At 35.8% G+C, this 27,713-nt stretch overlaps 3 protein-coding genes and 2 pseudogenes across 3 annotated transcripts; 2 read left to right on the forward strand and 3 right to left on the reverse strand.

Moving 5' to 3' along the window:
• The first annotated feature begins 7,790 nt into the window (after positions 1–7,790).
• Positions 7,791–10,202, forward strand: LOC132189798 (cysteine protease XCP1). The gene is made up of 4 exons (XM_059604591.2): positions 7,791–8,296; positions 8,573–8,804; positions 9,620–9,760; positions 9,892–10,202. Exons 1-4 carry the CDS (start codon positions 7,827–7,829, stop codon positions 10,105–10,107), a joined length of 1,059 nt encoding a protein of 352 aa, XP_059460574.1. The 5' UTR covers positions 7,791–7,826; the 3' UTR covers positions 10,108–10,202.
• Positions 10,203–10,638: 436 nt separating this feature from the next.
• LOC132191115 (putative inorganic phosphate transporter 1-8 pseudogene) lies at positions 10,639–14,231 on the reverse strand (annotated as a pseudogene).
• A 350-nt stretch (positions 14,232–14,581) lies between these two features.
• LOC132190656 (putative inorganic phosphate transporter 1-9) lies at positions 14,582–16,788 on the reverse strand. The gene is made up of 2 exons (XM_059605696.2): positions 16,053–16,788; positions 14,582–15,652 (listed from the first exon to the last, which is right to left on the reverse strand). The coding sequence occupies exons 1-2, from the start codon at positions 16,748–16,750 to the stop codon at positions 14,797–14,799; spliced, it is 1,554 nt and encodes a 517-aa protein (XP_059461679.1). The 5' UTR covers positions 16,751–16,788; the 3' UTR covers positions 14,582–14,796.
• A 2,546-nt stretch (positions 16,789–19,334) lies between these two features.
• Positions 19,335–21,666, forward strand: LOC132190657 (cysteine protease XCP1-like). Its single transcript, XM_059605697.2, has 4 exons — positions 19,335–19,804; positions 20,082–20,313; positions 21,137–21,277; positions 21,450–21,666. The coding sequence occupies exons 1-4, from the start codon at positions 19,335–19,337 to the stop codon at positions 21,663–21,665; spliced, it is 1,059 nt and encodes a 352-aa protein (XP_059461680.2). The 3' UTR covers position 21,666.
• A 548-nt stretch (positions 21,667–22,214) lies between these two features.
• LOC132191116 (putative inorganic phosphate transporter 1-8 pseudogene) lies at positions 22,215–23,912 on the reverse strand (annotated as a pseudogene).
• Between the last annotated feature and the right edge of the window lie 3,801 nt (positions 23,913–27,713).

The raw sequence follows: 27,713 nt of genomic DNA on the forward strand, positions 1-27,713 counted from the left end.
TCCCTTCCGGCTACCGTCTTCCCACTTTGTGCTCATTTTCCCTGTTTTTTTCCTGTTTTGGTGGTTCCTTGTTGTTTTTTTCCCTTTTTTTCATGTCTGTGGTTGTTTTTCTGGTCCTACTTTGCCGGTCTTCTCCGCGCCTATTCGTTGCCCACCGTCCATTGTTGGGCCTTTCGACGCGTCCCCGTTGCAATGAGCTTCCAACACCCCTCCGGTTTTCGGTTCCCACCGTGTGCGTGATCGGAGGGTGCTGTTTATTTTCTTGTTTTATTTCCCCGTCATGTTGCTTGTTTAAGATATATTTGTGTTTTGGTGTGTGTTTTTTCCCTGTATTGTTTAATTTTTCTGTTTTGTTCGGCTTGTAATAAAGCTCTTTCCTCTCTCACTCAATTTATGTCGCCTTCGGGTTAATTAGTTTTGGTCAAGACCTTTGGGTTGTGGATGTGATCATTATCCTGGTTTTCAGGTAAAGAAAGAAGAGTTTTGGCATAAGAGTATTTCCGCTCTCAAGGTCGAGGAATAATTGCTATCTATGCATTTAGTTGAGTTTGTCTATTACAGATCTAGTATTAAATCTGATTTTAGTTATGGGTTAACGGATTGGTCTCGAATCTTGTACTACCTGGTAATCTTGTAGCTTCATGCTATGGTTACTTCAGAGCTTTGCTCTGTGATGTAAGAGTTTTATGCTAGTGGTGTTATTGAATGAAATGTTATGTTTTTCTCAAAAAAAAAAAAAAAAAAATGTTGGAGAATATTTCCTCCAAACTGGCTTGGAGGAAATTTCTGTCCTTAAATAATAAAACTAGTTTGGAATAAATTTTCTTCAATCTAATCTAATAAATGTCAAGCATTATCTAACATATTTGAGTTCCTCAAAAATTAATATTTTGGTTCTTAGATTAGTAAAAAGGTAATTAATAACTCTTAAAAATGTTAAAGAAAATATATGTCTTTTACATGTTAGAAAACACTAGGCGTTTATTAGACTGGATTTGAAAAAATTTATGTTCCACAAAAAATGATCGCACTAATCTTTGCTCAAGATAGGCATTATTGCATTACAATTCTTGTTAAATTATGCCTCCCTCAAGTTTGTTACTTTTTTTTTTCCCTCAAGTGTTAAGGAGATTAATATTTTAGAGAGTCTTTCAATGAGATTATAATATAGTATGTATGGTCACTACTCAAACTCAAGTCAAAAGCTTAAATTTGAGCCCAATTATATATGCTAATATTCAGAAACGGAAAGGGAGTAAACTGTATAAGACATGCCCTCCCCCCCTCCCCCCTCCCCCCACCAAAAGGGCAAAAAAAAATATAATAATAAAAAATAAAATAAAAACCATCCTACTGGCCCTTAGCAACAAAAAGTTTTGGCCCGGCCTACGATAGTTTTTGACTCGGTCTTGCTAATATTAATTACTCAGCATTTATAACACCTTACCAATATCATATTCAAACCTTTTTTTTACAGCCAAAGTGCATACTCCACACTAAATTAATGTCTGGTTCATATATTATTAGTCATGGAATGTTTCCTATAATACTAAAACTCTATAAACTACATCTTATTTTTATTAAATAATCTAATAATAGGTAAGAGGTTTCTTTATATAGAAGCTAAAAATAAAAAAAAAACTCCCATATATAAGAATGCGGTACAAGCCACATATTCTCTGATAGTTAGAGATTAACGAAGAGGATTTAAATCTTTATGACCTGCTAGTACAAAAGATGTTCAGAGCTTTTGCTGTGTTTCTTTGGGGAATGAATAGTATGGTTTCTGTCTCGATTTCTGCCTGGGCACGTCATGAAAGAAAACGCGTCGACGTTGCACGTGTAGTATGATCAGGTAATAAAATGGTGCAGATCTTTGGTGACTCACCCAAGTAAAAGATAACAACAGCTACGATCTACTGCTGCTGCTCTATATTCAAATTACATAAGCCTACATGCCTGGCCCTCTTCTTTTTTTTTTTAATTTAATTTTTGCTTTGTTTGTTTCTCCCTTCTATTGGGGCTAGGGGCCTACTTCTTGTGGTAAGGTACGGTCATCTTTAGACCTTTAGGCCATTGATTGGCCTCGACATTTTCACCTTAAAAATTAGTAAATTCTCTAGGACTATCCAAATTTACAAAATTACCTTTAAATTTTTACCCATTTTGAAGTTCAAATTTTTTTAATTAAAGATATTAAAATTTTTATTTACTTTAATTTTTGCTTTCTACCCATATTTAGAATATTTTTTATTTTTTTAAATTAAAAAATAAGAATATTTTGAAAATTTTTACAAATTCTAGCAAGAAAATCTTAACGACAGAAATAAGGTAATTGAAATAAATAATAGTTCGAAATCTTTAATCAAAAGTTTTTAAACTTTGAAAAAATATGGTCAAAATAAGTGAAAATTCATAAGAATTTTGTAAATTTTTTCTTAAAAAATGCTAGTTATTGATGTCCAAATATGAGTACAAAACTTATATATAAGTCAATTCTAATTTAATTTAGGGTAAATTCCACATATCCCCTAAAACTACCACCCAATTAACAATGTCCCCTCAAACTTTTAATTGTGATAATGTTCCCTCCAAACTACCAAAACATTAACAATGTCTCCCCCAAGGCTAGCAATAAGACAAAAATGTTCCTATAGAATTCTCAATAAGATAACAATATCCCTATAAATTAAAAAAAAAAAAAAATTGATTTTTTTTTTAAAAAAGAAAATTTTTAATTTAAAAATAATATTTTTTTTAAAAAAAAAAACAACATTTAAAAAAAAAAAAACTATTTTTAAAAACTTTTTAGGGATTTTTTTTTTTTAAAAAAAAAGAATCTATTTTTTTTTTAATTTAGTTTTAAAATACAAAAAATTTCATTTTATTAAGCGAAAATTTTATTTTTTTTAAACGTAAATTTTTATTTAAATAAAATCAAATAAAAAAACGAAAATTTTCAATTTTTATAAAAATAAAAAAATAAATCTAAATTTTTTAAATTTTTTTCTTATAAAATTGATTTTAAAAAAGAAAAAATTGGCCAAGTTTGAATTTTTTTTTGTTAGTTTTAGGTTTTTTCTATAAGTTTTAGTATTTTTGTTTATATTTTACTAAGAGTAATTTTGTCATTGGGAGGAATATTAACAATTTTTAGTAGTTTGGGAAGGACATTGTCACAATTGAAAGTTTAGGGACAACACTGTCAATTGAGTGAGTTAAAATCTCCCAATCTTTTAATCTATTTAATAAAGTGAGTCAAAACCTCTAATCATAATTTATTAATTTGATGTTAAATTTTATATTAAATTTGTATATTGCATTGCAGGAAAGGAAGAGGGGTTAGGGATGTTGGGAGCAGGTGAACAAGATTAGGTAGTAATAAATAAAAGAGGGTCAGGGACGGACATGGCAGCACCGACCTATGGGGGACATGTCTCGTAGATGAGTCCCCTTATTTGATGTTGAGGATAAAACCAAATTCAATCATAGTGGACCGCCATCTTTCTTGGAATCCAAGGTAGCAGCTATTAATTACTGAAGTGGGCCATTCTTCCCTCGGACTGTCCAGTCAGTTTCAATCGGAGAGGTCCAATCTTTGTTAATTCAGGGGTATTCTTGTTAAAAAAAAAAAAACATTTTGAACAATAATACTCCTACTAATACAGGGATGGGAATCCCTCGTCCGTTTGGACGGGAGAGGATCCTTCTCCCTTTCCTCGTCCTCTTCCATGTTTCTGTTCTTGTTCTTGTTCCTGTTTCTGTCTTTGTGCCTATTTCGCCTTCGACAGTATTTAGTGTATTTTTTTGTAGTTTCTTCCGACTTTGTTTATTACTTTTTTGTTTTAGATTTAGAGTTAATTTTTCAAACTCAGATTTACTCGTCTCACCAGCCAAGGTGTGTCTTCTCAAGAATGTTTTATGATGATGTGTTCATTCGCTTCTGCTTATATTAGGGATTTTGTTTTTTATTGTTATTTTTGTCATCATCTTTGGGTGGAAGACGTGCGTTATTTTCCTAATCTTTTAGGCCAAGGAGAAGATCGGTGTGGAGATTATTTCTCACGGCCAGAAAATAATGTTTGAGAATTTTGGTTACTCAAGTCTTATATCTAGTATACCCTGAGCATTTATGTTTTATAACTATAATTGTACATTAGTTAGCGAAAGCTGAAGTTATAGATAATATTTGATTCTTTTTTTTTGACATGTCCGCACAAGAGGGGGGAGGGGGATTCGAACTAGTGACCTCCGCTTCATTAGGCGTGGTCCCAGCCGATTGATCTACCTTTTGGAGACAGATAATATTTGATTCTAATAATTTTCTAATTGAATTAATGATTTTGTAATCTCATAATTTTTTACTATTATTTATTAGAGAGTAAAATGTAAGAATTTTATGCTCTTGATCTTTTATTAATGAAATCTGACAATATTCGTATTAAGAAAAAGAAAAGAAAAGATAAAAGGTAGCAGCTTTATAAATAATTAACAAGCCCGTCACTTTCTGGGCCTATAGCTGGGCAATTAATATGCCGAATTTGCCTCAGGGCCTGCCCTACTCACCCTAAAATAATCTTGGAATCTTTACACGTGACAATTGTTACTAATTTGGACATATTCATAGTGTGGGGGTTGTGTGACTCATTTGATTGTGCTATCCCACCCTCATATAGATGGGGGCTGCTTGAAATATGTGGGTTTTCTAGCCATTTTCTTCATGAATGGTATACATTGTTAGCGTTTCAAAAACTCCAAATTTAAGAGATTCGAATATGAGGGAGCAGAGGGACCTAGCAATAATTAAGGATGATAATTTCGGGTCTTGTCAAAAGTAAATATGTATATAAAATTATACACGCTAATTTTAATATGACCCATTTAATTAAACCGGTCAAATCTTTCAATTTTAACTCTTAAATTTTATATTAAGATCAAGTTGAGTTCAAGTCATGTCAAATATGAATATAAAATTATATATATTAATTGTAATTTGATTCATTTAATTAAATAAATTTAATTTTTAAATCTTAATGATTTAATTTCGTATTAATTTATGTCTAATTTGAGAATTATGTCAAAAAAAAAAAAAATTGACTATAAATAGGAAAGAAATGAATTTGAATGAGTGCTTGGAGTCCTATGTGGACTCTTTTTCAAAGTATTGTCGAAAATAGTAACAGTTTACTAAGACAAATTACGGAGATCCGAATGCGGCTTGGCCGCATTTGGTCCACTACTTTTGATTGATAATCAGAGAAATATAATGAGGAATTAAAACACACGTGAGAGTGCGGTGTTCTTTTCGGTGAGAGAGACAAGACAACTCGTACGCTATATAGCCTATCTTGCAGGCTGCTTCGGATCTATTACGAGACCGGGAATAGGTTGGTACCACGCCTACTTCCTTTTGTCGTTTTTTTGATTTTCCACTTTCTTTTTATTTATTTTTTATTTTTTTTAAACGGTTGGAGTTTACTGAAATTAGAAAAAATATCCTGGTAGGGAGTCACAATAATAACTTGGGCGTAGAAAAAGACCATTCAAAGTTCATAGAACGAATCATTATGGCTTGCAATGAGAACCAGAGGTTGGTAACATCAGTAGGGAATGACCTTCAATGCTACATCATCTACCATTCAAAGTAAATAGGACGGATCATTATAGCATGCAATGCGAACCACAAGTTTACAAGATCAATAGAGAATGATTAATTTTGAAAGCCACATTATCTATCATTCAAAATAAATAGGACGGATCATTATGGCATGCAATGCGAACCAAAAGTTTATAAGATCAATAGGCAATAATTAATTTTCAAAGCCACATCATCTACCATTCAAAGTACATATGACAGATCATTATGGCCTGCAATGCAAACTAGAGGTTGATAAGATCTGTATTCAATATTTTTCTAAATTTTATGAGATGAAATTGGCGGACATTTTTAAATTTAAATTAAGAATGAAAAATCAAACCTAAGCTAAATGTTAGGCATCAAAAATTTATTTAAACTTAATCACTGTAATTTTTCTTTTTAAAAAGTTGCTTACAAGATAGGCAACATTAGTGGCTAGCTATATATACTTTTTGGCCTCTAAAGGCCTTCTGATTCTGTCTCAAATTATGCAAAATGTGTAAAGGATTTCAAATTTTTTATGAAAAAAAAAAAAAAAATTGTTAGCAAAGGAGCCCAACCGAGGGGGTCCATCTAGTTGGGGCCAATATTTGATTATTTGCAAAGAGTAGGATTATTCATAGACCAAGGGACGCTGCTGAATAAAATTAAAGTTGCCTAACTTTTGGTCCACAGCTATCTCCTAAATGTTCATCTGACTCATCTCCACATAAAAATGATCACTAATAAGCCGACCGGGAAAATAACGTATCATGGGGAATTATTATAGCAAAGCCTTTTTCCTCGACAAACCAATTATCCTCTGTGGCAATGAGTACATGGCCTATTTAGATTAGTTTATTATTTATTTTTAAAAAAATTTAAAATTAAAATCAAAATAGAAAAAAATTAAAAAAAATACAAGGGCCATAGGGGTGGCCGAACCACCCCCAAGGGCCTAGGGGTGGCAGGCCACCCCTTGTATTTTTTTAATTTTTTTATTAGTTTTTTGTCTATTTTGATTTTGATTTTAAATTTTTTTAAAAATAAATAATAAACTAATCCAAATGGCCATGTGCTCACTGCCACAGGATTCATATGGACAAATTATGGGAAATATATTGCATTCTAGCATTTCATATATATATCTTCAAATGATTTGTAGGAGATACAAAATCTGAACCACTATAAATTGGAAAGTATATATATATATATATATATATATATATACTATCAACTTGTTCCGAGCTAGGAAAACAAACTCATGTGCTTAGTTTTAACTTTACAGTCTTTTCCTTTACAGTCTAGAAAAGAGAGAAGACTTTTATGTCTAATTTAAGTCACTTCTTTTAGGGTGTGATTCAACAAACGTTAACTCTGTTTAAAGAATGAGGCAACTCAACCACACTTATAACTTATTTCTTATTCAATTAAAATAAAAAATAAAAAATCATCTTCATTGCCTGGTCAGCCTACACAATTTTTGACAGAATGTACAATCTTCCAAATTTTTGGCTGCAGACAAATACATAATCATGGAGTGCAATCGATCAGCACAACATTTTGGTGAATATATAGTACAGAGCTTGAGTCCAAAAGTACATCATTATTTTGCTTTAACCATTTACTGCCTAGATTTTATTTTTATCGTATCATGATTTGGAAAGCAACGTATACATTATTACAGTAAAATTTAATAAGAATCATGAAATAAAATTGTACGTGAGAATCGAATGCTTTATTACAAAAATTAATAACATATTCTAACGACAAATGTTAAATTAATAGAACATGTGTAAAAAAATATTATGTATTTTAATAAATAAAAAATCAATTTAATGAACTAAAACGTAGGAATTTTCTCAAACCCTAAAGGAGAAAAATGCGTTTGTCCTTGTGATGTTTAATTTTCACGGGGCTGATTCATTGAAGCTTGTTTTGTGCAATAAAACACCATCATAATCCACCGATTGTTAAGGCATTTGAATCATTTGATCGTATATATACTTGGATTCAAAGCCAGCTGAAGAACCAAGCTTAAAGACTCAGTATTCATGAAGATCCCATCAACTTTACTTTAAGCAACATATGAAATAATAAACTATATATGATATATGTATGTATATAAACGACCCCCAGCTTCCCCTTCATCTCCATCAATCAATCCCTCCATTGTTCTTCTCCCTTACTACTAAAAACTCTAACAAAAATGGTGATTTCCAGTACATATTCAAAGGTTTTCTTCGCCTTCTCCGTATGTCTATTTGCCTGTTCCGCATTTGCTCGAGATTTCTCCATCGTGGGGTATTCGCCGGAGGATTTGACGTCCATGGATAAGCTCATTGAGCTCTTTGAATCGTGGATGTCAAAACACAGCAAAAGCTACGAGAGTATAGAGGAAAAGTTGCATAGATTTGATATTTTTAAGGATAATCTGGAACACATCGATGAGACGAACAAAAAGGTTAGTAACTATTGGCTTGGATTGAACGAGTTTGCAGATTTAAGCCATGAAGAGTTCAAACAGATGCATCTGGGACTCATCAAGCCTGAGTTGCCTAAGAAGAGGCAATCCCCACAAGAATTTAGTTACAGAGATGTCGTGGATTTGCCCAAGTCTGTGGATTGGAGGAAGAAAGGTGCTGTCACTCATGTCAAGAACCAAGGCTCCTGTGGCAAGTATCTTTAAACTATTGTTTATATTATGCATTTACTATTTTTGTTAATTTTCATTCAAAATCATAAGTATTTACTCACATTTACTATCCCAATTGTCACTATTGTTGATCATCTGAATCCCATGTTCCTGTATAAATATAGTTGGATTGTTCTATTAAAATAAAAAAATGAGTAGGCTTGGTGGGCCCTTTGGTCAATTTGAATCTTAATTTCTAGTCGTATATCATTAATAATGCAGCAGAATTGAGAAGAAGTTGGTGAATATGATGCAGGTAGTTGCTGGGCCTTTTCAACCGTAGCAGCAGTAGAGGGCATAAACCAACTTGTTACAGGAAATTTGACTTCTCTGTCTGAGCAAGAGCTAATTGATTGTGACAAAACCTACAATAATGGCTGCAATGGGGGCCTCATGGATTATGCATTTGCCTACATTGTCTCTAATGGTGGAATTCATAACGAAGCAGACTACCCTTACCTCATGAAAGATGGCACTTGTGAGATGAAAAAGGTGCGTACAAAACTCATTATCTTGGGCCGGCCTGTGACAGTTTTCACAGAAGCCCATTTTTCGAAACTTACATATTGGGCCTTTGACAGAAAAAGGCCGTCCGGTCTATTAGAGCTTATTGAATTGTAGGCAATTCAAGTGCGCGGGCCAAGATGTCACTAGTAGCAAAAAGTTTGAGGCCCACATGCCCAAGACAAACGGTCTCCTTGCCTGCCCTCTTTGTGGAGTTGCCCGAATGATTTGCAAATTGCAAGGAATCCAAATCCATCTAAAACATTAGATTCGTAAAATTGATTGTTTACGACCAAAAGTCTAGCAAAAAATGGCCCACTCAGCACATTGAGAGCATGTGTGGGATCACGTTTAAGAAATAAAGTTTTTGAGTCAAAAAACGTTTTTTTTTTTTTTTTTTTTCAAAAGCTTCATTTTTAAGCTTTTGTCAAAAGTATATTTTTGTCATTTTTAGGCTTTTTTGACTCTTAAAAACGCTTTCAATTATTTTTATCAAACGTGTATTTTTTTCTTCAAACGAACTTTTTAAATATTAAGCGCGCTTTTAAGCTCCTCAAACGTATACCCAAACAGACCCTAAGTTTGTTAAGATTAGATTTGCACGATATGATCTTATTATTGATTTAATTCTTATTTTGATGCAATCTGCAATCTGGTAAGTATGCTAACAATCAAGCTATTAACATTTAACATATATAAATTGCACATCAAGTTTACTTAATTTGATGATTTATTATTTCATTTCGTTCCTTTTATTTTTTTACTAAAATCAAAATTAGTTTTAAAATTCTACAAATCTCCAGGCACAATTGGACGTAGTGACCATCAGTGGCTACCATGACGTACCCGAGAACGATGAAGAAAGCCTCTTGAAGGCACTTGCGAACCAGCCCCTGAGTGTGGCTATTGAGGCTTCTGGCAGAGCCTTCCAATTCTACAGTGGTGTAAGCTTTCTACCAATTACTATAACCAATTTTTAAAATTCTACAAATTATTTATGAATTATAATTACATATATGTAACGACTTGTACATATGAAGCTGTAATATATTAAGAGATCGATTTGAACTTGTAGGGGATCTTTGATGGCCGTTGTGGGACAGAGCTAGATCACGGTGTAGCAGCCGTTGGATATGGGACATCAAAGGGTTTGGATTACATCCTTGTGAAGAATTCTTGGGGACCAAAATGGGGAGAGAAAGGTTACATAAGGATGAAGAGAAACAATGGGAAGCCTGAAGGGCAATGTGGAATCTACAAAATGGCTTCTTATCCTACCAAAAAGAAATAGAAGGAAGGGATATATATAATATATATATAACGAAAGAAATATTGGTTCTATTTTAGAATAATGAAACGCCTTGTGCTTTTAATTTGCTTTTAATTTGGTTTTTCGACATCCATAAAGAAACAACGTCGTTTCAAAGTTTTTATTTAGAGAAACCCGATGTGATGCCAAAAAACAAAATCATTAATAAGCAATTTCACTATTACCAATTGTCACAAGGATCTTGATAAGCTCTTGTTGCATAAACATAAAGAGACGTAAAAGTTTTACGTACTAATAGATCAGTGACTATGTACGTAGCAAATGTACAAAGAATTTCATGCACCTTGAGATTCCATTATTAATTCCATACCAATTCCATACGACCGACAGTTTTCTACAAACTAGAACTTTGATTTGAAAGATCTGCTACAAATTCAATTTCGATCTCAATCACACAATAAATTAATCGATCATATATCACTCCAGCATGACACAAGAGGGAGAAAGAAAGCCCTAATTAATCGTGGTTTTGACAAAAACACAAACGTAGTACTAAAGATTAGAGTTAACGGAATGATCAGCTTCATTCGGAGAAATAGACACGACACTCGAACCCTTAAGATATTTCCACAGACACGGATTATTTGGTTCTTCATCATCGTTCTCGTTCTCCTCTAATGATCTCCCCGTTGTTTCACGCGTGAAAAACAATGTCACCAGCAATCCCGTAATGCAAACTCCGGCGAGAATTACCAATGAGGCAGTCATTCCGATTGCTTTGGGATAACCCTTCTCCTTTTCATTATGTGAAGCCCACAAAAATCCAACTGAACCAATAATTGCCCCCACCTTCCCAGCAGCCCCAGAAATGCCATGACATGTTGATCTAAATCTTGCTGGAAAAAGCTCAGCGGGGACTATGAAGGTGGTGGTATTTGGTGCGAAATTTGCGAAGAAAAAGGTTAGGCCGTAGAGCTTCATGAAACCCACGTTGGTGCTACCTTTCCATTTCATAGAAAGGTAAATAAACCATTGCCATTAAGAGAAAACCCATCATTTGGATTTTGACTCTACCAACACGATCGATGAAATAGACGGTGAACCAGTAGCCTGGGATTGTAGAACAGGCTGTCATAATTGCTTGGAGTTTTACAATTTCATAAGCCTCTTCATAGGCGTTCATTTTTGTTGGCTCGGACAGATAATGTTCGTATATCCTAGACTGGAAGAGGTTGCTGCTGTAAAACACAATGTCGAGAAGAAACCATGTGCAGGAACAAGCGAATAAATCAAGGCCATGACGACGAAAGAATTTCTTCGATAGGACGGGATAGGGCGGTGGACTTGGTGGCGGCGGGTTCTCTTCCGGAATCTCTTCCATTGATACTTCCAACACTTTCTCCGTGTCCTTAGCCGCTTGGAGGAAATTTTGCTCCACCAAAGCTGTATATCTGGGATTAAAACATTACATAATTATAAAAAAAAACTGATTAATTATACCAAATATTAAATATCCGTTAGAATCAACACCAAATTGAAATTAAATTGTAATTAACTACCTGGCAGTTTCGGGCATCATCATACGCCAATAAAGTGTTACTCCTGCTGGAATAGCACCCAGCATCAGAATCAACCTCCATGCGATATCAACCTCCTTGGGCGTCGGATCATTTACAATTCCGGGCGATGTGTGCTCAAATATCTTGCAAACCACCATCGTGACGGTGGAAGCAGCCAACATCCCGAAGCCCTGCATCGAGAAAACCGCGGCTATAAACGCTCCACGTGTCTTCTTGTTAGCAAACTCCGACATGATGGTAGCCGACAAGGGGTAGTCCCTGACTCCCCACCAATCCCCAATCCCAGCAAGAACCTGAACATCCCGAGACTCACCAGAACACAGCCCCTCGTCGTACATATCGAAAACCCACATCCTAAAGAGCCGAGCACCATGATCATCAACGCCAGACCGTACACGCGGCGCCTCCCGATTCGGTCGCCAAGCCTGCGAAGACCACCTGGCCAATCGCGGTCCCCAGAAGTGCGATGCACACCATAGTCGATACGACCACTGGTGGGACTATGTACTCCTTGGACTCTGGCTCGTTCTCGTAGTGCATACGTCCGATGAGCGCCATGATCGGAGGGATGCAGAAGAGGCCCATTCCGGCTATGACGATGGCCTTGAAGTGGTATAACTGAGTTTTCGCAGAGTCGAGGGCTGAAAGAACTTTCAACGCTATTCTTGGAAAATTTCAGTCCCACTACTCCACACCATGTGAGAGTCTGAAACTGCCCGATCTCCGTCTCTTAATAATGTGGAGTACGGCTTGCACGTTGAATAACTCCAGGTCGTCTCCTAGATGGTGACACAGAGTTGACCGTTGACAATACGTTTCCCTGATTCTACGAATATGCGGATCGCGTATCTTACATTATTGTGTATTTAATAAAACTTAAAATCGCTGTTTGGTTCTAGGGGAACGAACAAGGTAGGTACGATGACCTAATTATATATCACTTTCATTTCGTGTGCAGATGTTGCCTGTTTTCTTGTTTTATTTTATTTATTTTTTGAGGGGGTTTGACTTTTGCAATGTAGTTGTATTGGTACGGAGTAATAATCATTTTGATTCCTTTAATTAAATTAAAGTAAATATTTGTATTTAGAAAAATGATTTAAAATGTTTACAGGTCAATTGGTTTTTTATTCTTCTTTTTTAAAATTTTGTTTTGTTTTTCTTAATACCACGGCCAGTGAACGACCAACGATGTGATGTATCGTTTTGGAAGTAATTAAATGTCCTTTTTCTTTTTCTTTTTTTTTTTAATGATGGGGGACAAATGGTCCAAATTAAAAACGAATGAGAAGAAAAAATGTTCAAGAGGATCAAACAAATGTAAGAGAGTTAAATGATTCATCAGACTTAGCGAATTATTTTGGTCTGCGTGTCATCAAACAAGTCGGCATTTGCACGTGTCGTATGATTAGGGAATTGTTAGCTAAAATCGTTTAGGTTCAATATTTTAGTGACTCAGCAACAGCTAGAATCTCCCGTAGCTCTATATAAAAATTATCACAAGCCTATTATATACCACAAGCATGTTTTCTTCAGACTTTAGAGCACTTACATTTGGCTTAAGAAAATTGTTAAAATGTAGCAAATTTTTTTTTTTTTTTTAAAAGACTTCATAGTTTAATAAAATGACTGAAGATTTATTAAGATGCTACTGTGCTCAATAAATTTCTTGAATACGTAGCTTAACAAAATTTTAGCTATATTAATAATAATAATAATAAAAAAATATTAGCCCATAAAAAATAAATAAAACATAAAACTAAACATTAGCTCCTCATAAATTAATAGCTAATGTTAATTTATGAAGAAAAAAGGATTGGGCAGGGGACGATTTTAACCAAACATTTGGTGGGCTCGGCCCGGTGACTAGACGAGACATCTTAATTTGTAAGCAATCATGCAGGCTGCTTGAGAAGTTGAGATCTATTACGACAACTGGAATAGGTTGAATAGGTAGTGGACACACCTACCTCGTCTGTTGTTTTTATGATTCCTAAAGACTAAGGTACCATTTTCATCTTTAGGCAAATTATAGGTATCTCTTGTGATAAAAACTAAACATTAAGAAGTAAAAAATTAAAAAATTAAAGCACGGGAAAATAAGATATTTAACCCAAATAATTAATCAATTAACGATTATATTTTATTAATGAAATATCAGCTGATTTGGTTAAAGATTAAGAATATTACAGCATTAACTATATAGTCTATATTACACAGGTTGGAGCTTACTCATGATCTTGATAAATAAAATGCTAAAAAATGGATAGAGTTTTATGGATCCAAATTGCTAGGCATTCAAATAGTAAATGTGAGTGAGTTCTATATATAGGGTCCATTTGCCCGAATAGAGGGGACTTGCTCGAACAAATGGAACTCATAAAAGCTCTCTTACATTTACAACCAAATTAAAAATAATTTGGGCAACATACTTATTAGAAATCTCTATCCGAGTTTCTTTCAAACTAGGGAAACAAATTTATTCTAATCCAATCTATAGAATTGTCATGTATTCTTTTAGTATGCAAGAAGTGATTACTACATACCATATTTTTGGCCCCACATATCTAATTATATCTAATAATGTATAGGTTACTTCTTTTGCTAGAAATGACACTGATCCTTAAAAGATAAATCTTTTTTGTTTTGGTTGAGTGAAGGAAAGAAAAAGGTAATTAAGTAGAAAGCGAATAGTAGTGTAAGGCCTGAGACAGCTTGCCCCCGAGCCCACTATCGAAACGTATGTAAATGGGCCTGTTTTAAAATAAGGCCTTGTTTTTTTTTTTTTTTGAAAGGAAAATAAGGCTGTTCATCGGTTGTTGAGGCACCCTGATCCCAATTAAACGCAACAAAATGGTTGGCTTCTTAATCCCACCCGAAAGAAGTAAAAGCAACAAACGAAAGACGCGGTCTTATTTACTACAACAACGTGTTGCAAAGATTTTTCTAAAATATTACATATAATATGAGATGCTATTTACCATCTGCACACGCGCAAGCGGGTTTTCTACATACAAAATACGCTATACCTAAATCACACCCACGGAATGATTAGAGACAGAACGAATCTATAGTCTAGACAACAGGAGCTTGAATATGGTCGGGAGAAGAAAGTGAGTTGACACTAGTATCAGTAAGACATCTGCACTACAAACACATCTCTCTGGGATAGCTCATCCTCATTCTCATTCTCCTCCAATGATCTCCCCATTGTTTCACGCGTGAACAAATATGTTACCACCGCTCCCATCACACAAACTCCGGCAAGTATTACCATAACGGCAGTCATTATAATTGGGTTGGGCTTAGCACCATGGTCCTTTCGATGAACCTGTAAAGCCCAGTAAATTCCAACTGAGCCAATAATTGCCCCCACCTTCCCAGCAGCCCCAGAAATGCCATGACATGTTGATCTAAATCTCGCTGGAAAAAGCTCAGCGGGAACTATAAAGGTGGTAGTGTTTGGTCCGAAATTTGAGAAGAAAAAGATAAGGCCATAGAGGACCTTGTAACCTAAATCTTTGTGATTTTGCCAATATGGTATATAGGGTATCCCAATTGATAAATAAACCGCTGCCATGAAGAGAAAACCCATTGTTTGGATTTTGACTCTTCCAACACGATCGATGAAATAGACAGTGAACCAGTAGCCTGGAATTGTGAAACATACAGCGAAAATTGCTTGGACACTGGCAACATCTAAAGCTTCTTTGTAGGCATTTTTTTTTGTATCCAGTGGATTTCCGTATATCTGAAGGTTGAAGACATTCATGCTGTAAAAGACAATGTCGACAAGAAACCATGTGCAGGAAGAAGCGAATAAATCACGACCATGGCGACGAAAGAATTGCTTGGAGAAGAGGGGATAGGGCAGTTCATTTGGTGGGAGTGGGTTATCTTCCGCAAGCTGACTCATTGAAACTTCCAACACTTTCTCCATGTCCTTAGCCGCTTGGGCCACATTATGCTCCACCAAAGCTGTATATCTGTATATACGAATTTATTATTTTTCTTAATTTAGGTATAATTAATTTCTTGATTAATGTTATAAGTCACTTTTATATAACTTTTGTGTCACACTAAGAATGTCGTGACTTTTAAAATTACAATTGAACTTATAATTGATCATGATAAATTAAAAGCCATGTACTTTTTGGATCGAAAGACTAAGAAAAACCAATTCCTTCAGCCACAAGTTTTCCTCAAGAATAATTGCATGTGGAAAGGCTTTTTTTTAATATAATTTATTAAATTATTATGTGTTTAAGATATATACGATTCTTACTTTCGTTTTCAAAATTTTATATCAACTACTTTATAAAAAATACATGTAATTTTTTTTATAAAAAAAAAAGAAAAAAAATATAATTAAGAAAATATAATGACCTGGCAGTTTCGGGCATAAGCATACGCCAATAGAAGGTTAATGCAGCTGGAATTGCCCCCAACATCAATATCAACCTCCATGCAATATCAGCCTTCTGAGGCGTCGGATCCGTTGCCGATACGCGTACGTCCGATGTAGCGTCAAATATCTTGCACACCATCATCGTGACCATGGAAGCAGTCAAAATCCCTAAGCCCTGCATGCTGAAAACCGCAGCTATGAGTGCTCCACGTGTCGTCTTGTTAGCGAACTCCGACATGATGGTAGCCGACAAGGGATAGTCTCCTCCAATTCCCAAGCCCAACATGAACCTGAACAGCCCAAGACTCACTAGAACACAGTTCCTTGTCGTACATATCGAAAACCCACATCCTATGGAGCTGAGCACCATGATCATCAATGCGATCCCGTACATGCGGCGCCTTCCGACTCGGTCGCCAAGACTACCAAACAAGAGCTGACCGATGGCGGTGCCCAAAAGAGCGATTGCCAGCATCGTTGAAGTAACGATCTTGTACTTTTTGGACCCATCAGGCTCATTTTCAAAGTACACACGCCCGATGAGTCCCATGATCGGAAGGATACAGAAAAGGTCGTAGGCGTCGGTGAAGAGGCCCATGCCGGCTATGATGATGGCCTTGATGTGGTAATACTGAGTTTTCGCTGTATCAAGGGCTGAAAGAACCTTCAACGCCATTGTTGGAAAATTTTCCAACCCTTATCCTTTTGTTGAGCTTTAAGGATACAGTCTACACTTGAGGAAAGAGAGAAATTAGCTCCTCTTTTATAAACTGTGGCGTACGTGTGATGTTGGACTTTTGACAATGTATACGTGTTGCAGTTTTGTAAGTGCATAATTCCAATGACTCCCTTCCTTCAAATGAATGGTTTAAACTAAACAAAATAATAATAATATTTATAATATTAAAAGGAAATTAATGAGTTGTCAGACCTCATAGGAAGTTCCGACCACCAGCATGCCTCGCTCTCAAAGGGATCATCAATCACTCCCGGCCCCACACGTAGTCCCTTAATTATAAGATAGGGACATTATGCAAAAGACCAAGACTTTTAGAATGATAATCTGCAACAGTACTAAAGATATAATCTCAAGGGTAAATTAAGAATAATTTCAACACCACTAGGGGCTGGGGTCATGGCCTCCTGCTTAGAGATAGTAATTTGTGTTTGCGTATTGGGGTTTAGGTATAGAGCTATATAAGTTAATTATATTTCGAACAATTTAATTAAATTGATCAAACTCTTTAATTATAACTCGTTAATTTTATGTTAGATTTGTAAGTTATGTAAAAAATTGTCAATACTATATATAAAGTCATGAACCCAATCCATTAAATTTTTTTAACTCTAAACTGCTAATTTTATGTTGAGTTGATATTAAATTTACGAATTATATGAAAATTTACAGGATTACATCTCCACCTTACGGGTGATTAATTGAATCATCCATCAACTACTTTTAGTTTTTTATTTCCTTAAAATGATTCGATTTAAAACTATTCATTCTCAATGAATCGCCTCGATATCGCACGTTCTTGGCGGGACCACAATCCTCTGTACGTGTAACGATATATTAATTAGGCGGTAGCTGCAGGTAATTTCGTTGATGGTGACGATGAGTGGATTGTGTCGCATGATTCGGTGAATATTCGATATATTCGTGAATTAAATAAAACAACAAATTAATGTTTTGGGTTTTGGTGTATCTTTGGGATCGCCTTCTCTTCATGTTCCATTTGGTCTTGTATAGGTTTTGTCTGTTTCTCTTGTTTTCCATGGGTTGGACTTTTCAAGAAAACCTGTTTTGGATCGCATTAATTTTTTGAAGAATAAAGTATATATTTTCCTTTCAAAACTATTTAAATTTCAAAAAAATTCTTGTATTAATCCATGGTCTTTTTGTGAGCCCATAACATAGCATATTAAAACACCATACAACCCAATAATACTATATTAACCACTCTATTATTTTACACTCACACATTATACTTAACATTATTTAGTTTGTATATCTTTTTGAAAAAAAATTTCATTTGAGTTTTTGAGGAAAAAAGTTTGCTATAAATTGATTTGTAGGAAATTTTGGAATAACATGTTTTCTTTAGCATTTAAGAAATACAATTTATTTTTATTTTTTTCAATAGCATGTTAAAGGACATTTGTCACTTTTAAAGGTTGGTGTGTAGGAAATTTATGTACATTTTTTTATACATGCTCAAACTAAATGATGGAAAATGCTAATATGTCACCAATTATGGACTGCCACATCTATTTGTAAAAATACTTGTAATAAAAGATGTAGTACCTTTAGCAACATTTTACTACATGTTTGACTGAAGTTCTATTATAAACAAATCTGACAACCTATAATTAGTTAAATGATTAAGCAACAAGTTTGTGTTTTCAATAAATGCTGATAAAGTTTTCTTTCAATCTAAGTTTAATTCTTCTTTTAATTCAGTCTATAAAGTTGTCATGTATCACTTATAATGCGGTAATCACTTTTTTTTTTCTTTTTTAATAACATGTGAGAAGTATGTATTTTTTTTCTTCTCAAAATATAGTTTTGTTCAACTCTATTTAAAAATAAATAAATAAATAAAAGCATGAAAATAGAGGTTAATTACATGGATTATATATGCATGTGCTTGCTTTCATTATCGCGGATGGTGGAAAGATGGGTGTATAGTCTAGAATCTAGATCACCACAGAAGGTTGAATATTGTCGGGAGAAGAAAGTGAGTTGACACTAGTATCTGTAAGACATGTGCACAAACACATCTGTTTGGGCTCCTTATCATTCTCATTCTCATTCTCATTCTCCTCCAATGATCTCCACATTGTTTCACTCTTGAAAAAATATGTCACCACCGCTCCCATCACACAAACTCCGGCAAGTTTTACCATAACGGCAGTCATTCTAATTACGTTGGGATAATCATTCTCCTTTCGACCAAACTGTCAAGCCCAATAAATTCCAACTGAACCAATAACTGCCCCCACCTTCCCAGCAGCCCCAGAAATGCTATGACATGTTGATCTAAATCTTGCTGGAAAAAGCTCAGCGGGAACTATAATGGTAGTGTTTGGTCCGAAATTTGAGAAGAAAAAGATAAGGCCATAGAGGACCTTGTAACCTAAATCTATGTGATGTTGCCAATGTTTAATATAGGGTATCCCAATTGATAAATAAACCGCTGCCATTATAGATCTTTAAGGAAAAATTTAAAAAGTGTAGCATTTCTCTATAAAATTTAAAAATGGTTATTTCCAGTACATATTCGAAGGTTTTCCTCGCCTTCTCCGTATGTCTATTTGCCTGTTCCGCAATTGTTCGAGATTTCTCCATCGTGGGGTATTCGCCGGAGGATTTGACGTCCATGGATAAGCTCATTGAGCTCTTTGAATCGTGGATGTCAAAACACAGCAAAAGCTACGAGAGTATCGAGGAAAAGTTGCATAGATTTGATATTTTTAAGGATAATCTGGAACACATCGATGAGACTAACAAAAAGGTGAGTAACTATTGGCTTGGATTGAACGAGTTTGCAGATTTAAGCCATGAAGAGTTCAAACAGATGCATCTGGGACTCATCAAGCCTGAGTTGCCTAAGAAGAGGCAATCCCCACAAGAATTTAGTTACAGAGATGTCGTGGATTTGCCCAAGTCTGTGGATTGGAGGAAGAAAGGTGCTGTCACTCATGTCAAGAACCAAGGCTCCTGTGGCAAGTATCTTTAAACTATTGTTTATATTATGCATTTACTATTTTTGTTAATTTTCATTCAAAATCATTAACTATTTACTCACATTTACTATCCCAATTGTCACTATTGTTGATCATCTGAATCCCATGTTCCTGTATAAATATAGTTGGATTGTTCTATTAAAATAAAAAAATGAGTAGGCTTGGTGGGCCCTTTGGTCAATTTGAATCTTAATTTCTAGTCGTATATCATTAATAATGCAGCAGAATTGAGAAGAAGTTGGTGAATATGATGCAGGTAGTTGCTGGGCCTTTTCAACCGTAGCAGCAGTAGAGGGCATAAACCAACTTGTTACAGGAAATTTGACTTCTCTGTCTGAGCAAGAGCTAATTGATTGTGACAAAACCTACAATAATGGCTGCAATGGGGGCCTCATGGATTATGCATTTGCCTACATTGTCTCTAATGGTGGAATTCAAAACGAAGCAGACTACCCTTACCTCATGAAAGATGGCACTTGTGAGATGAAAAAGGTGCGTACAAAACTCATTATCTTGGGCCGGCCTGTGACAGTTTTCACAGAAGCCCATTTTTCGAAACTTACATATTGGGCCTTTGACAGAAAAAGGCCATCCGCTCTATTAGAGCTTATTGAATTGTAGGCAATTCAAGTGCGCGGGCCAAGATGTCACTAGTAGCAAAAAGTTTGAGGCCCACGTGCCCAAGACAAGCGGGCTCCTTGCCTGCCCTCTTTGTGGAGTTGCCCGAATGATTTGCAAATTGCAAGGAATCCAAATCCATCTAAAACATTAGATTCATAAAATTGATTGTTTACGACCAAAAGTCTAGCAAAAAATGGCCCACTCAGCACATTGAGAGCATGTGTGGGATTACGTTTAAGAAATAAAGTTTTTGAGTCAAAAAACCTTTTTTTTTTTTTTTTTTTTTTTTTTTTAAAAAAAAAAAACTTCATTTTTAAGCTTTTGTCAAAAGTGTGTTTTTGTCATTTTTAGGCTTTTTTGACTCTTAAAAACGCTTTCAATTATTTTTATCAAACGGGTATTTTTTTCTTCAAACGGGCTTTTTAAATGTTAAGCACGCTTTTAGGCTCTTCAAACGCATACCCAAATAGACCCTAAGTTTGTTAAGATTAGATTTGCACGATATGATCTTATTATTGATTTAATTCATATTTTGATGCAATTCTGGTAAGTATGCTAACAATCAAGCTATTAACATTTAACATATATAAATTGCACATCAAGTTTACTTAATTTGATGATTTATTATTTCATTTCGTTCCTTTTATTTTTTTACCAAAATCAAAATTAGTTTTAAAATTCTACAAATCTCCAGGCACAATTGGACGTAGTGACCATCAGTGGCTACCATGACGTACCCGAGAACGATGAAGAAAGCCTATTGAAGGCACTTGCGAACCAGCCCCTGAGTGTGGCTATTGAGGCTTCTGGCAGAGCCTTCCAATTCTACAGTGGTGTAAGCTTTCTACCAATTACTATAACCAATTTTTAATTTTTGGGGTTTAAAATTATAAAAATTAATATATCTTTTGAAATTCTACAAATTATTTTTGAATTATAATTACATATATGCATCGACTTGTACATATGAAGCTGTAATATATTAAGAGATCGATTTGAACTTGCAGGGGATCTTTGATGGCCGTTGTGGGACAGAGCTAGATCACGGTGTAGCAGCCGTTGGATATGGGACAGCAAAGGGTTTGGATTACATCCTTGTGAAGAATTCTTGGGGACCAAAATGGGGAGAGAAAGGTTACATAAGGATGAAGAGAAACAATGGGAAGCCTGAAGGGCTATGTGGAATCTACAAAATGGCTTCTTATCCTACCAAAAAGAAATAGAAGGAAGGGATGGATATATATATATATAACGAAAGAAATATTGGTTCTATTTTAGAATAATGAAACACCTTGTGCTTTTAATTTGTTTCACCATTTACTCATTTTGGTTTTTCGACATCCATAAAGAAACAACGTCGTTTCAAAATTTTAATTTATTTAGAGAAACCCGATGTGATAATTCATAATTTACAAAAAAAACAAAATCATTAATAAGCAATTTCACTATTACCAATTGTCACAAGGATCTTGATAATCTCTTGTTGCATAAACATAAAGAGACGTAAAAGTTCTACGTACTAATAGATCAGTGACTATGTACGTAGCAAATGTACAAAGAATTTCATGCACCTTGGGATTCCATTATTAATTCCATACCAATTCCATACGACCGACAGTTTTTTACAAACTAGAACTTCGATTTGAAAGATCTGCTACAAATTCAACTTCGATCTCAATCACAGAATAAATCATATATCACTTCAGCATGACACAAGAGGGAGAAAGAAAGCCCTAATTAATCGTGGTTTTGACAAAAACAGACACGTAGTACTAAAGATTAGAGACAACGGAATGATCAGCTTCATTCGGAGAAACAGACATGACACTCGAACCCTTAAGATATTTCCACATACACGGATTATTTGGTTCTTCATCATCGTTCTTGTTCTCCTCTAATGATCTCCCCGTTGTTTTACGCGTGAAAAACAATGTCACTAGCAATCCCATAATGCAAACTCCAGCAAGAATTACCAATGAGGCAGTCATTCCGATTGCTTTGGGATAACCCTTCTCCTTTTCATTATGTGAAGCCCACAAAAACCCAACTGAACCAATAATTGCCCCCACCTTCCCAGCAGCCCCAGAAATGCCATGACATGTTGATCTAAATCTTGCTGGAAAAAGCTCAGCGGGGACTATGAAGGTGGTGGTATTTGGTCCGAAATTTGCGAAGAAAAAGGTTAGGCCGTAGAGCATCTGAAACCCACGTTGGTGCTACCTTTCCATTTCATAGAATAGGGTATCCCGATAGCTAAATAAACCATTGCCATTAAGAGAAAACCCATCATTTGGATTTTGACTCTACCAACACGATCGATAAAATAGACGGTGAACCAGTAGCCTGGGATTGTAGAACAGGCTGTGATAATTGCTTGGAGTTTTGCAATTTCATAAGCCTCTTCATAGACGTTCATTTTTGTTGGCTCGGACAGATAATGTTCGTATATCCTCGACTGGAAGAGGTTGCTGCTGTAAAACACAATGTCAAGAAGAAACCATGTGCAGGAACAAGCGAATAAATCAAGGCCATGACGACGAAAGAATTTCTTCGATAGGAGGGGATAGGGCGGTGGACTTGGTGGCGGCGGGTTCTCTTCCTGAATCTCTTCCATTGATACTTCCAACACTTTCTCCATGTCCTTAGCGGCTTGGAGGAAATTTTGCTCCACCAAAGCTGTATATCTGGGATTAAAACATTACATAATTATAAAAAAGAGATTAATTATACCAAATATTAAATATCCATTAGAATTAACACCAAATTGAAATTAAGTTGTAATTAACTACCTGGCAGTTTCGGGCATCATCATACGCCAATAAAGTGTTACTCCAGCGGGAATAGCACCCAGCATCAGAATCAACCTCCTTGGGCGTCGGATCATTTACAATTCCGGGCGATGCGTGCTCAAATATCTTGCAAACCACCATCGTGACAGTGGAAGCAGCCAACATCCCGAAGCCCTGCATCGAGAAAACCGCGGCTATAAACGCTCCACGTGTCTTCTTGTTAGCAAACTCCGACATGATGGTAGCTGACAAGGGGTAGTCCCCACCAATCCCTAATCCCAGCAAGAACCTGAACATCCCGAGACTCATCAGAACACAGCCCCTCGTCGTACATATTGAAAACCCACATCCTAAAGAGCCGAGCACCATGATCATCAATGCCAGACCGTACACGCGGCGCCTCCCGATTCGGTCGCCAAGCCTGCCGAAGACCACCTGGCCAATCGCGGTCCCCAGAAGAGCGATGCACACCATAGTCGATACGACCACAGGTGGGACTATGTACTCCTTGAACTCTGGCTCGTTCTCGTAGTGCATACGTCCGATGAGCGCCATGATCGGAGGGATGCAGAAGAGGTAGTAGGCGTCCGTGAAGAGGCCCATTCCGGCTATGACGATGGCCTTGAAGTGGTATAACTGAGTTTTCGCAGAGTCGAGGGCTGAAAGAACTTTCAACGCCATTCTTGGAAAATTTCAGTCCCACTACTCCACACCATGTGAGACTCTGAAACTGCCGGATCTCCGTCTCTTAATAATGTGTGTGGCGTACGGCTTGCACGTTGAATAACTCCAGGTCGTCTCCTAGATGGTGACACAGAGTTGACCGTTGACAATACGCTTCCCTGATTCTACGAATATGCGGATCGCGTATCTTACATTATTGTGTATTTAATAAAACTTAAAATCGCTGTTTGGTTCTAGGGGAACGAACAAGGTACGATGACCTAATTATATATCATTTTCATTCCGTGTGCAGATGTTGCCTGTTTTCTTGTTTTATTTTATTTATTTATTTATTTTTATGGGGTTTGACTTTTGCAACGTAGTTGTATTGGTACGGACTACGGAGTAAGAATCATTTTGATTCCTTTAATTAAATTAAAGTAAATATTTGTATTTAGAAAAATGATTTAAAATGTTTACAGGTCAATTGGTTTTTTATTCTTTTTTAAAATTTGGGGACAAATGGTCCAAATTAACGACCAACAGTGTGATGTATCGTTTTGGAAGTAATTATATGCCCTTTTTCTTTTTCTTTTTTTGATGATGGGGACAAATGGTCCAAATTAAAAACTAATGAGAAGAAAAAATGAATGTAAGAGAGTTAAATGATTCATCAGACTTAGAGAATTATTTTGGTCTACGTGTCATCAAACAAGTCGGCATTTGCACGTGTCGTATGATTAGGGAATTGTTAGCTAAAATCATCTATGTTCAATATCTTAGTGACTCGGCAACAGCTAGAATCTCCCGTAGCTCTATATAAAAATTATTGCAAGCCTATTATATACCATTGCTTATAGGCCTGGGTTTTATTATTATTATTTTTATAGTTTTCTTTTTCTGTCCAATGGCGTAGGATGGAACCTGGTTCTGCTCACCACGAGCATGTTTTCTTCAGACTTTAGAGCACTTACATTTGGCTTAACAAAATTGTTAAAATGTAGCAATTTTTTTTTTTTTTTTTTTAAAAAAAAGTCTTCATAGTTTAATAAAATGATTGAAGATTTATTGAGATGCTACTGGGCTCAAAAAAAAATTTGATTGCGTAGCTTAACAAATTTTTAGCTATATTAATAATAATAATAATAATAAAATATTAGCTCATAAAAAATAAATAAAACATAAAACTAAACATTAGCTCTTCATAAATTAATAGCTAATGTTAATTTATGAAGAAAAAAGGATAGGGCAGGGGACGATTTTAACCAAACATTTGGTGGGCTCGATCGGCCCGGTGTTCTTGTGGGCGAGACAGGTGACTAGACGAGACATCTTAATTTGTAAGCAATCATGCAGGCTGCTTGAGAAGTTGAGATTTTTTTTTTTTTTTTTTTTTTTTTTTAATTGAAGAGGAAAAAGGGGGCTACAAGGGAGGATTTTACTCATTCTTGATCCTAATGGAAGAAAGAATGGGGGATCCTATGGGAATGCTACCAAACACTAGATGGGTAGCGGCCCATTTTGCTAAAGCATGTACACGATAATTTGCACATCTAGAAACTTTCAACGCATTCCAGCATTGAAAGGAAGAGAGCTCAAGTCTCAAATCAGAGACAATAGGAGCAAAATGCCAAGTAGCAAAAAGATGAGGCTGATTAACAGCTAAAATAACCAAAAGAGCGTCCCCTTCAAGCATGAAATTACTAAAGCCTGAAGACACTGCAAGTCAGGAGGCAAGAAGAGCAGCAGAAGCCTCGCCTAAAAGAGCATCAGAGGAGAAAAGCTTTTGGGTAGTAGCATGAATAATTTCACCATCAAGATTACTGATAACAGCAGCTGTCACAGCAAAATTTCCACAAACAGCTACATCAAAATTGCCTTTAACACTTCCTAGCTGAGGAGGAGACCAAAGAGAGGGGAGAGCTGAAATCTGCCAAGCTGAAACATGGTACTCATGAGTAGTCTTGAGCTGCTGGATAATCTTGGGCGGATCAGGTTGAATAGCATCATGGATCAGTTTGTTTCTTGAGAACCAAATGGTATCCATAACAAGAGCTGCAAAAAGTTGAAATTTTTGGGAATCAACTAGAGGAATAGCCAACCTGTCAGAGGGATAAATAATAGCAATGATCCAATCAGAAATGGGTCTGGCAGCAAAAGAAGAGATCAAAATAGGCCAAGGAGAAGTCCTCCAAAGAATCTTTGCTAAATCACAATTCAAGAAAATGTGATTCAAGGTCTCTAAAGAGCCTTTATAGAATGGACACACCCAAGCATTGTCATCCACAGAGGTCACAAATCTACCAATATTAGCTCTAGAAGGTAAAATATTCCACCCAATTTTCCATAGCAAATGTTTTAATCTGGCTTGAATCTTGATGCCCCAAAGGGTTTGCCAGTCAACTGGAGATAATGGAGAAATCCTGCTAGATGAAGACAATGAAATATCGCGAGCAGACTTCACCGAGAAGAGGCCAGAGGAAGAAGGTGCCCAAGACCACTTGTCAACATCACTAATCCGGGGAATATGAATTCCAAGGATGTTCTGGACAAAGGGAGGGTCAAAGAGATCACCAAGAAGATCAACATTCCACAATCTAATTCCTGGTAATAAGAGGTCAGCAATTGAAAAATCTGGAAGATCAACCAAATTTACATTGGGTCTAGGCTTAAAACTAGGCATAGAAGGAATCCAAGGAGAATTCCAAATATGAATATTAGCCCCATCCGAGATAGACCAACAAGCACCCTTTTTAACCACTGACCTGTTTTTGAGTAACCCTTTCCAAATCCAAGAAGAAGAAGGGTTTGAAGGAGCATCTAGAAAAGAAATACCATTCTTTAAATATTTGCCTCTAAGAGCTTCAACCCAAAGAAGAGATTCATTACAAAGCATCTTCCAACCCATTCGTGCAAGGAGAGAATTGTTAATACACTCCATAGAGCAGATGCCAAGACCCCCCACAGCTTTAGGTTGGCAAATTTTTTCCCAAGAGAGAAAGGAGAGATTGTGATTCTTTTCCTGAGGAAACCCCCACCAAAACTTCCTCAAAACTGAATTAATCTCCAAGCACAGTGACTTAGGCAAGAGAAAGAGTGACATCAAATAAGAGGGAATAGCATTAGCCACTGATTTTATCAAAGTCGTTCTGGCTGTCTGGGAAAGTAATCTGGCTTTCCAACCAGTTACTTTAGCAAAAATCCTCTCTTTAAGCTCAATGAAAGAATCACTTTTCTTCCTATTTAAAAAAAGAGGAATACCCAAGTATTTTGCTCGAGCAGGGATGAGAGGCAACTTAAGAATATCATTGATAGCTGTCTTGATAGCAGGTTTGCAGTTTTTGTTATAGAAAATAGCTGACTTGGAAGAGTTGATATGTTGCCCTGACCATTGAGCATAAGAGTTAAGAGCCTTGAGAATTACAGAAGCTTCTTTCCTATTAGCCTTGGAAAAAATCATTACATCATCAGCAAATAGCAAGTGAGAAATAGAAGGGCTCAATCTCGCTATCTTGATACCATGAAGCCTACCCAAATTTTCTTCCTTTAACAAAATTCTCGAAAGAATTTCAGAACCTAAAATAAAAAGGAAAGGAGAGAATCTCGCTATCTTGAGATCTATTACGACAACTCGAATAGGTTGAACAGGTTGTGGACACACCTACCTCGTCTGTACTCTGTCGTTTTTATGATTTCTAACATGAGAATAAATAGTTAACCAATTAACGATTATATTTTAGTAATTAACGAAATATCAGCTGATTTTAAGAATATTACAGCATTAACTATATATTACACAGGTTGGAGCTTACTCATGAT

This window comes from Corylus avellana, chromosome 9 (assembly GCF_965113065.1).
Source record: "Corylus avellana chromosome 9, dhCorAvel1.hap1.2, whole genome shotgun sequence".
In the NCBI taxonomy this organism is placed as follows: Eukaryota; Viridiplantae; Streptophyta; class Magnoliopsida; order Fagales; family Betulaceae; genus Corylus; species Corylus avellana.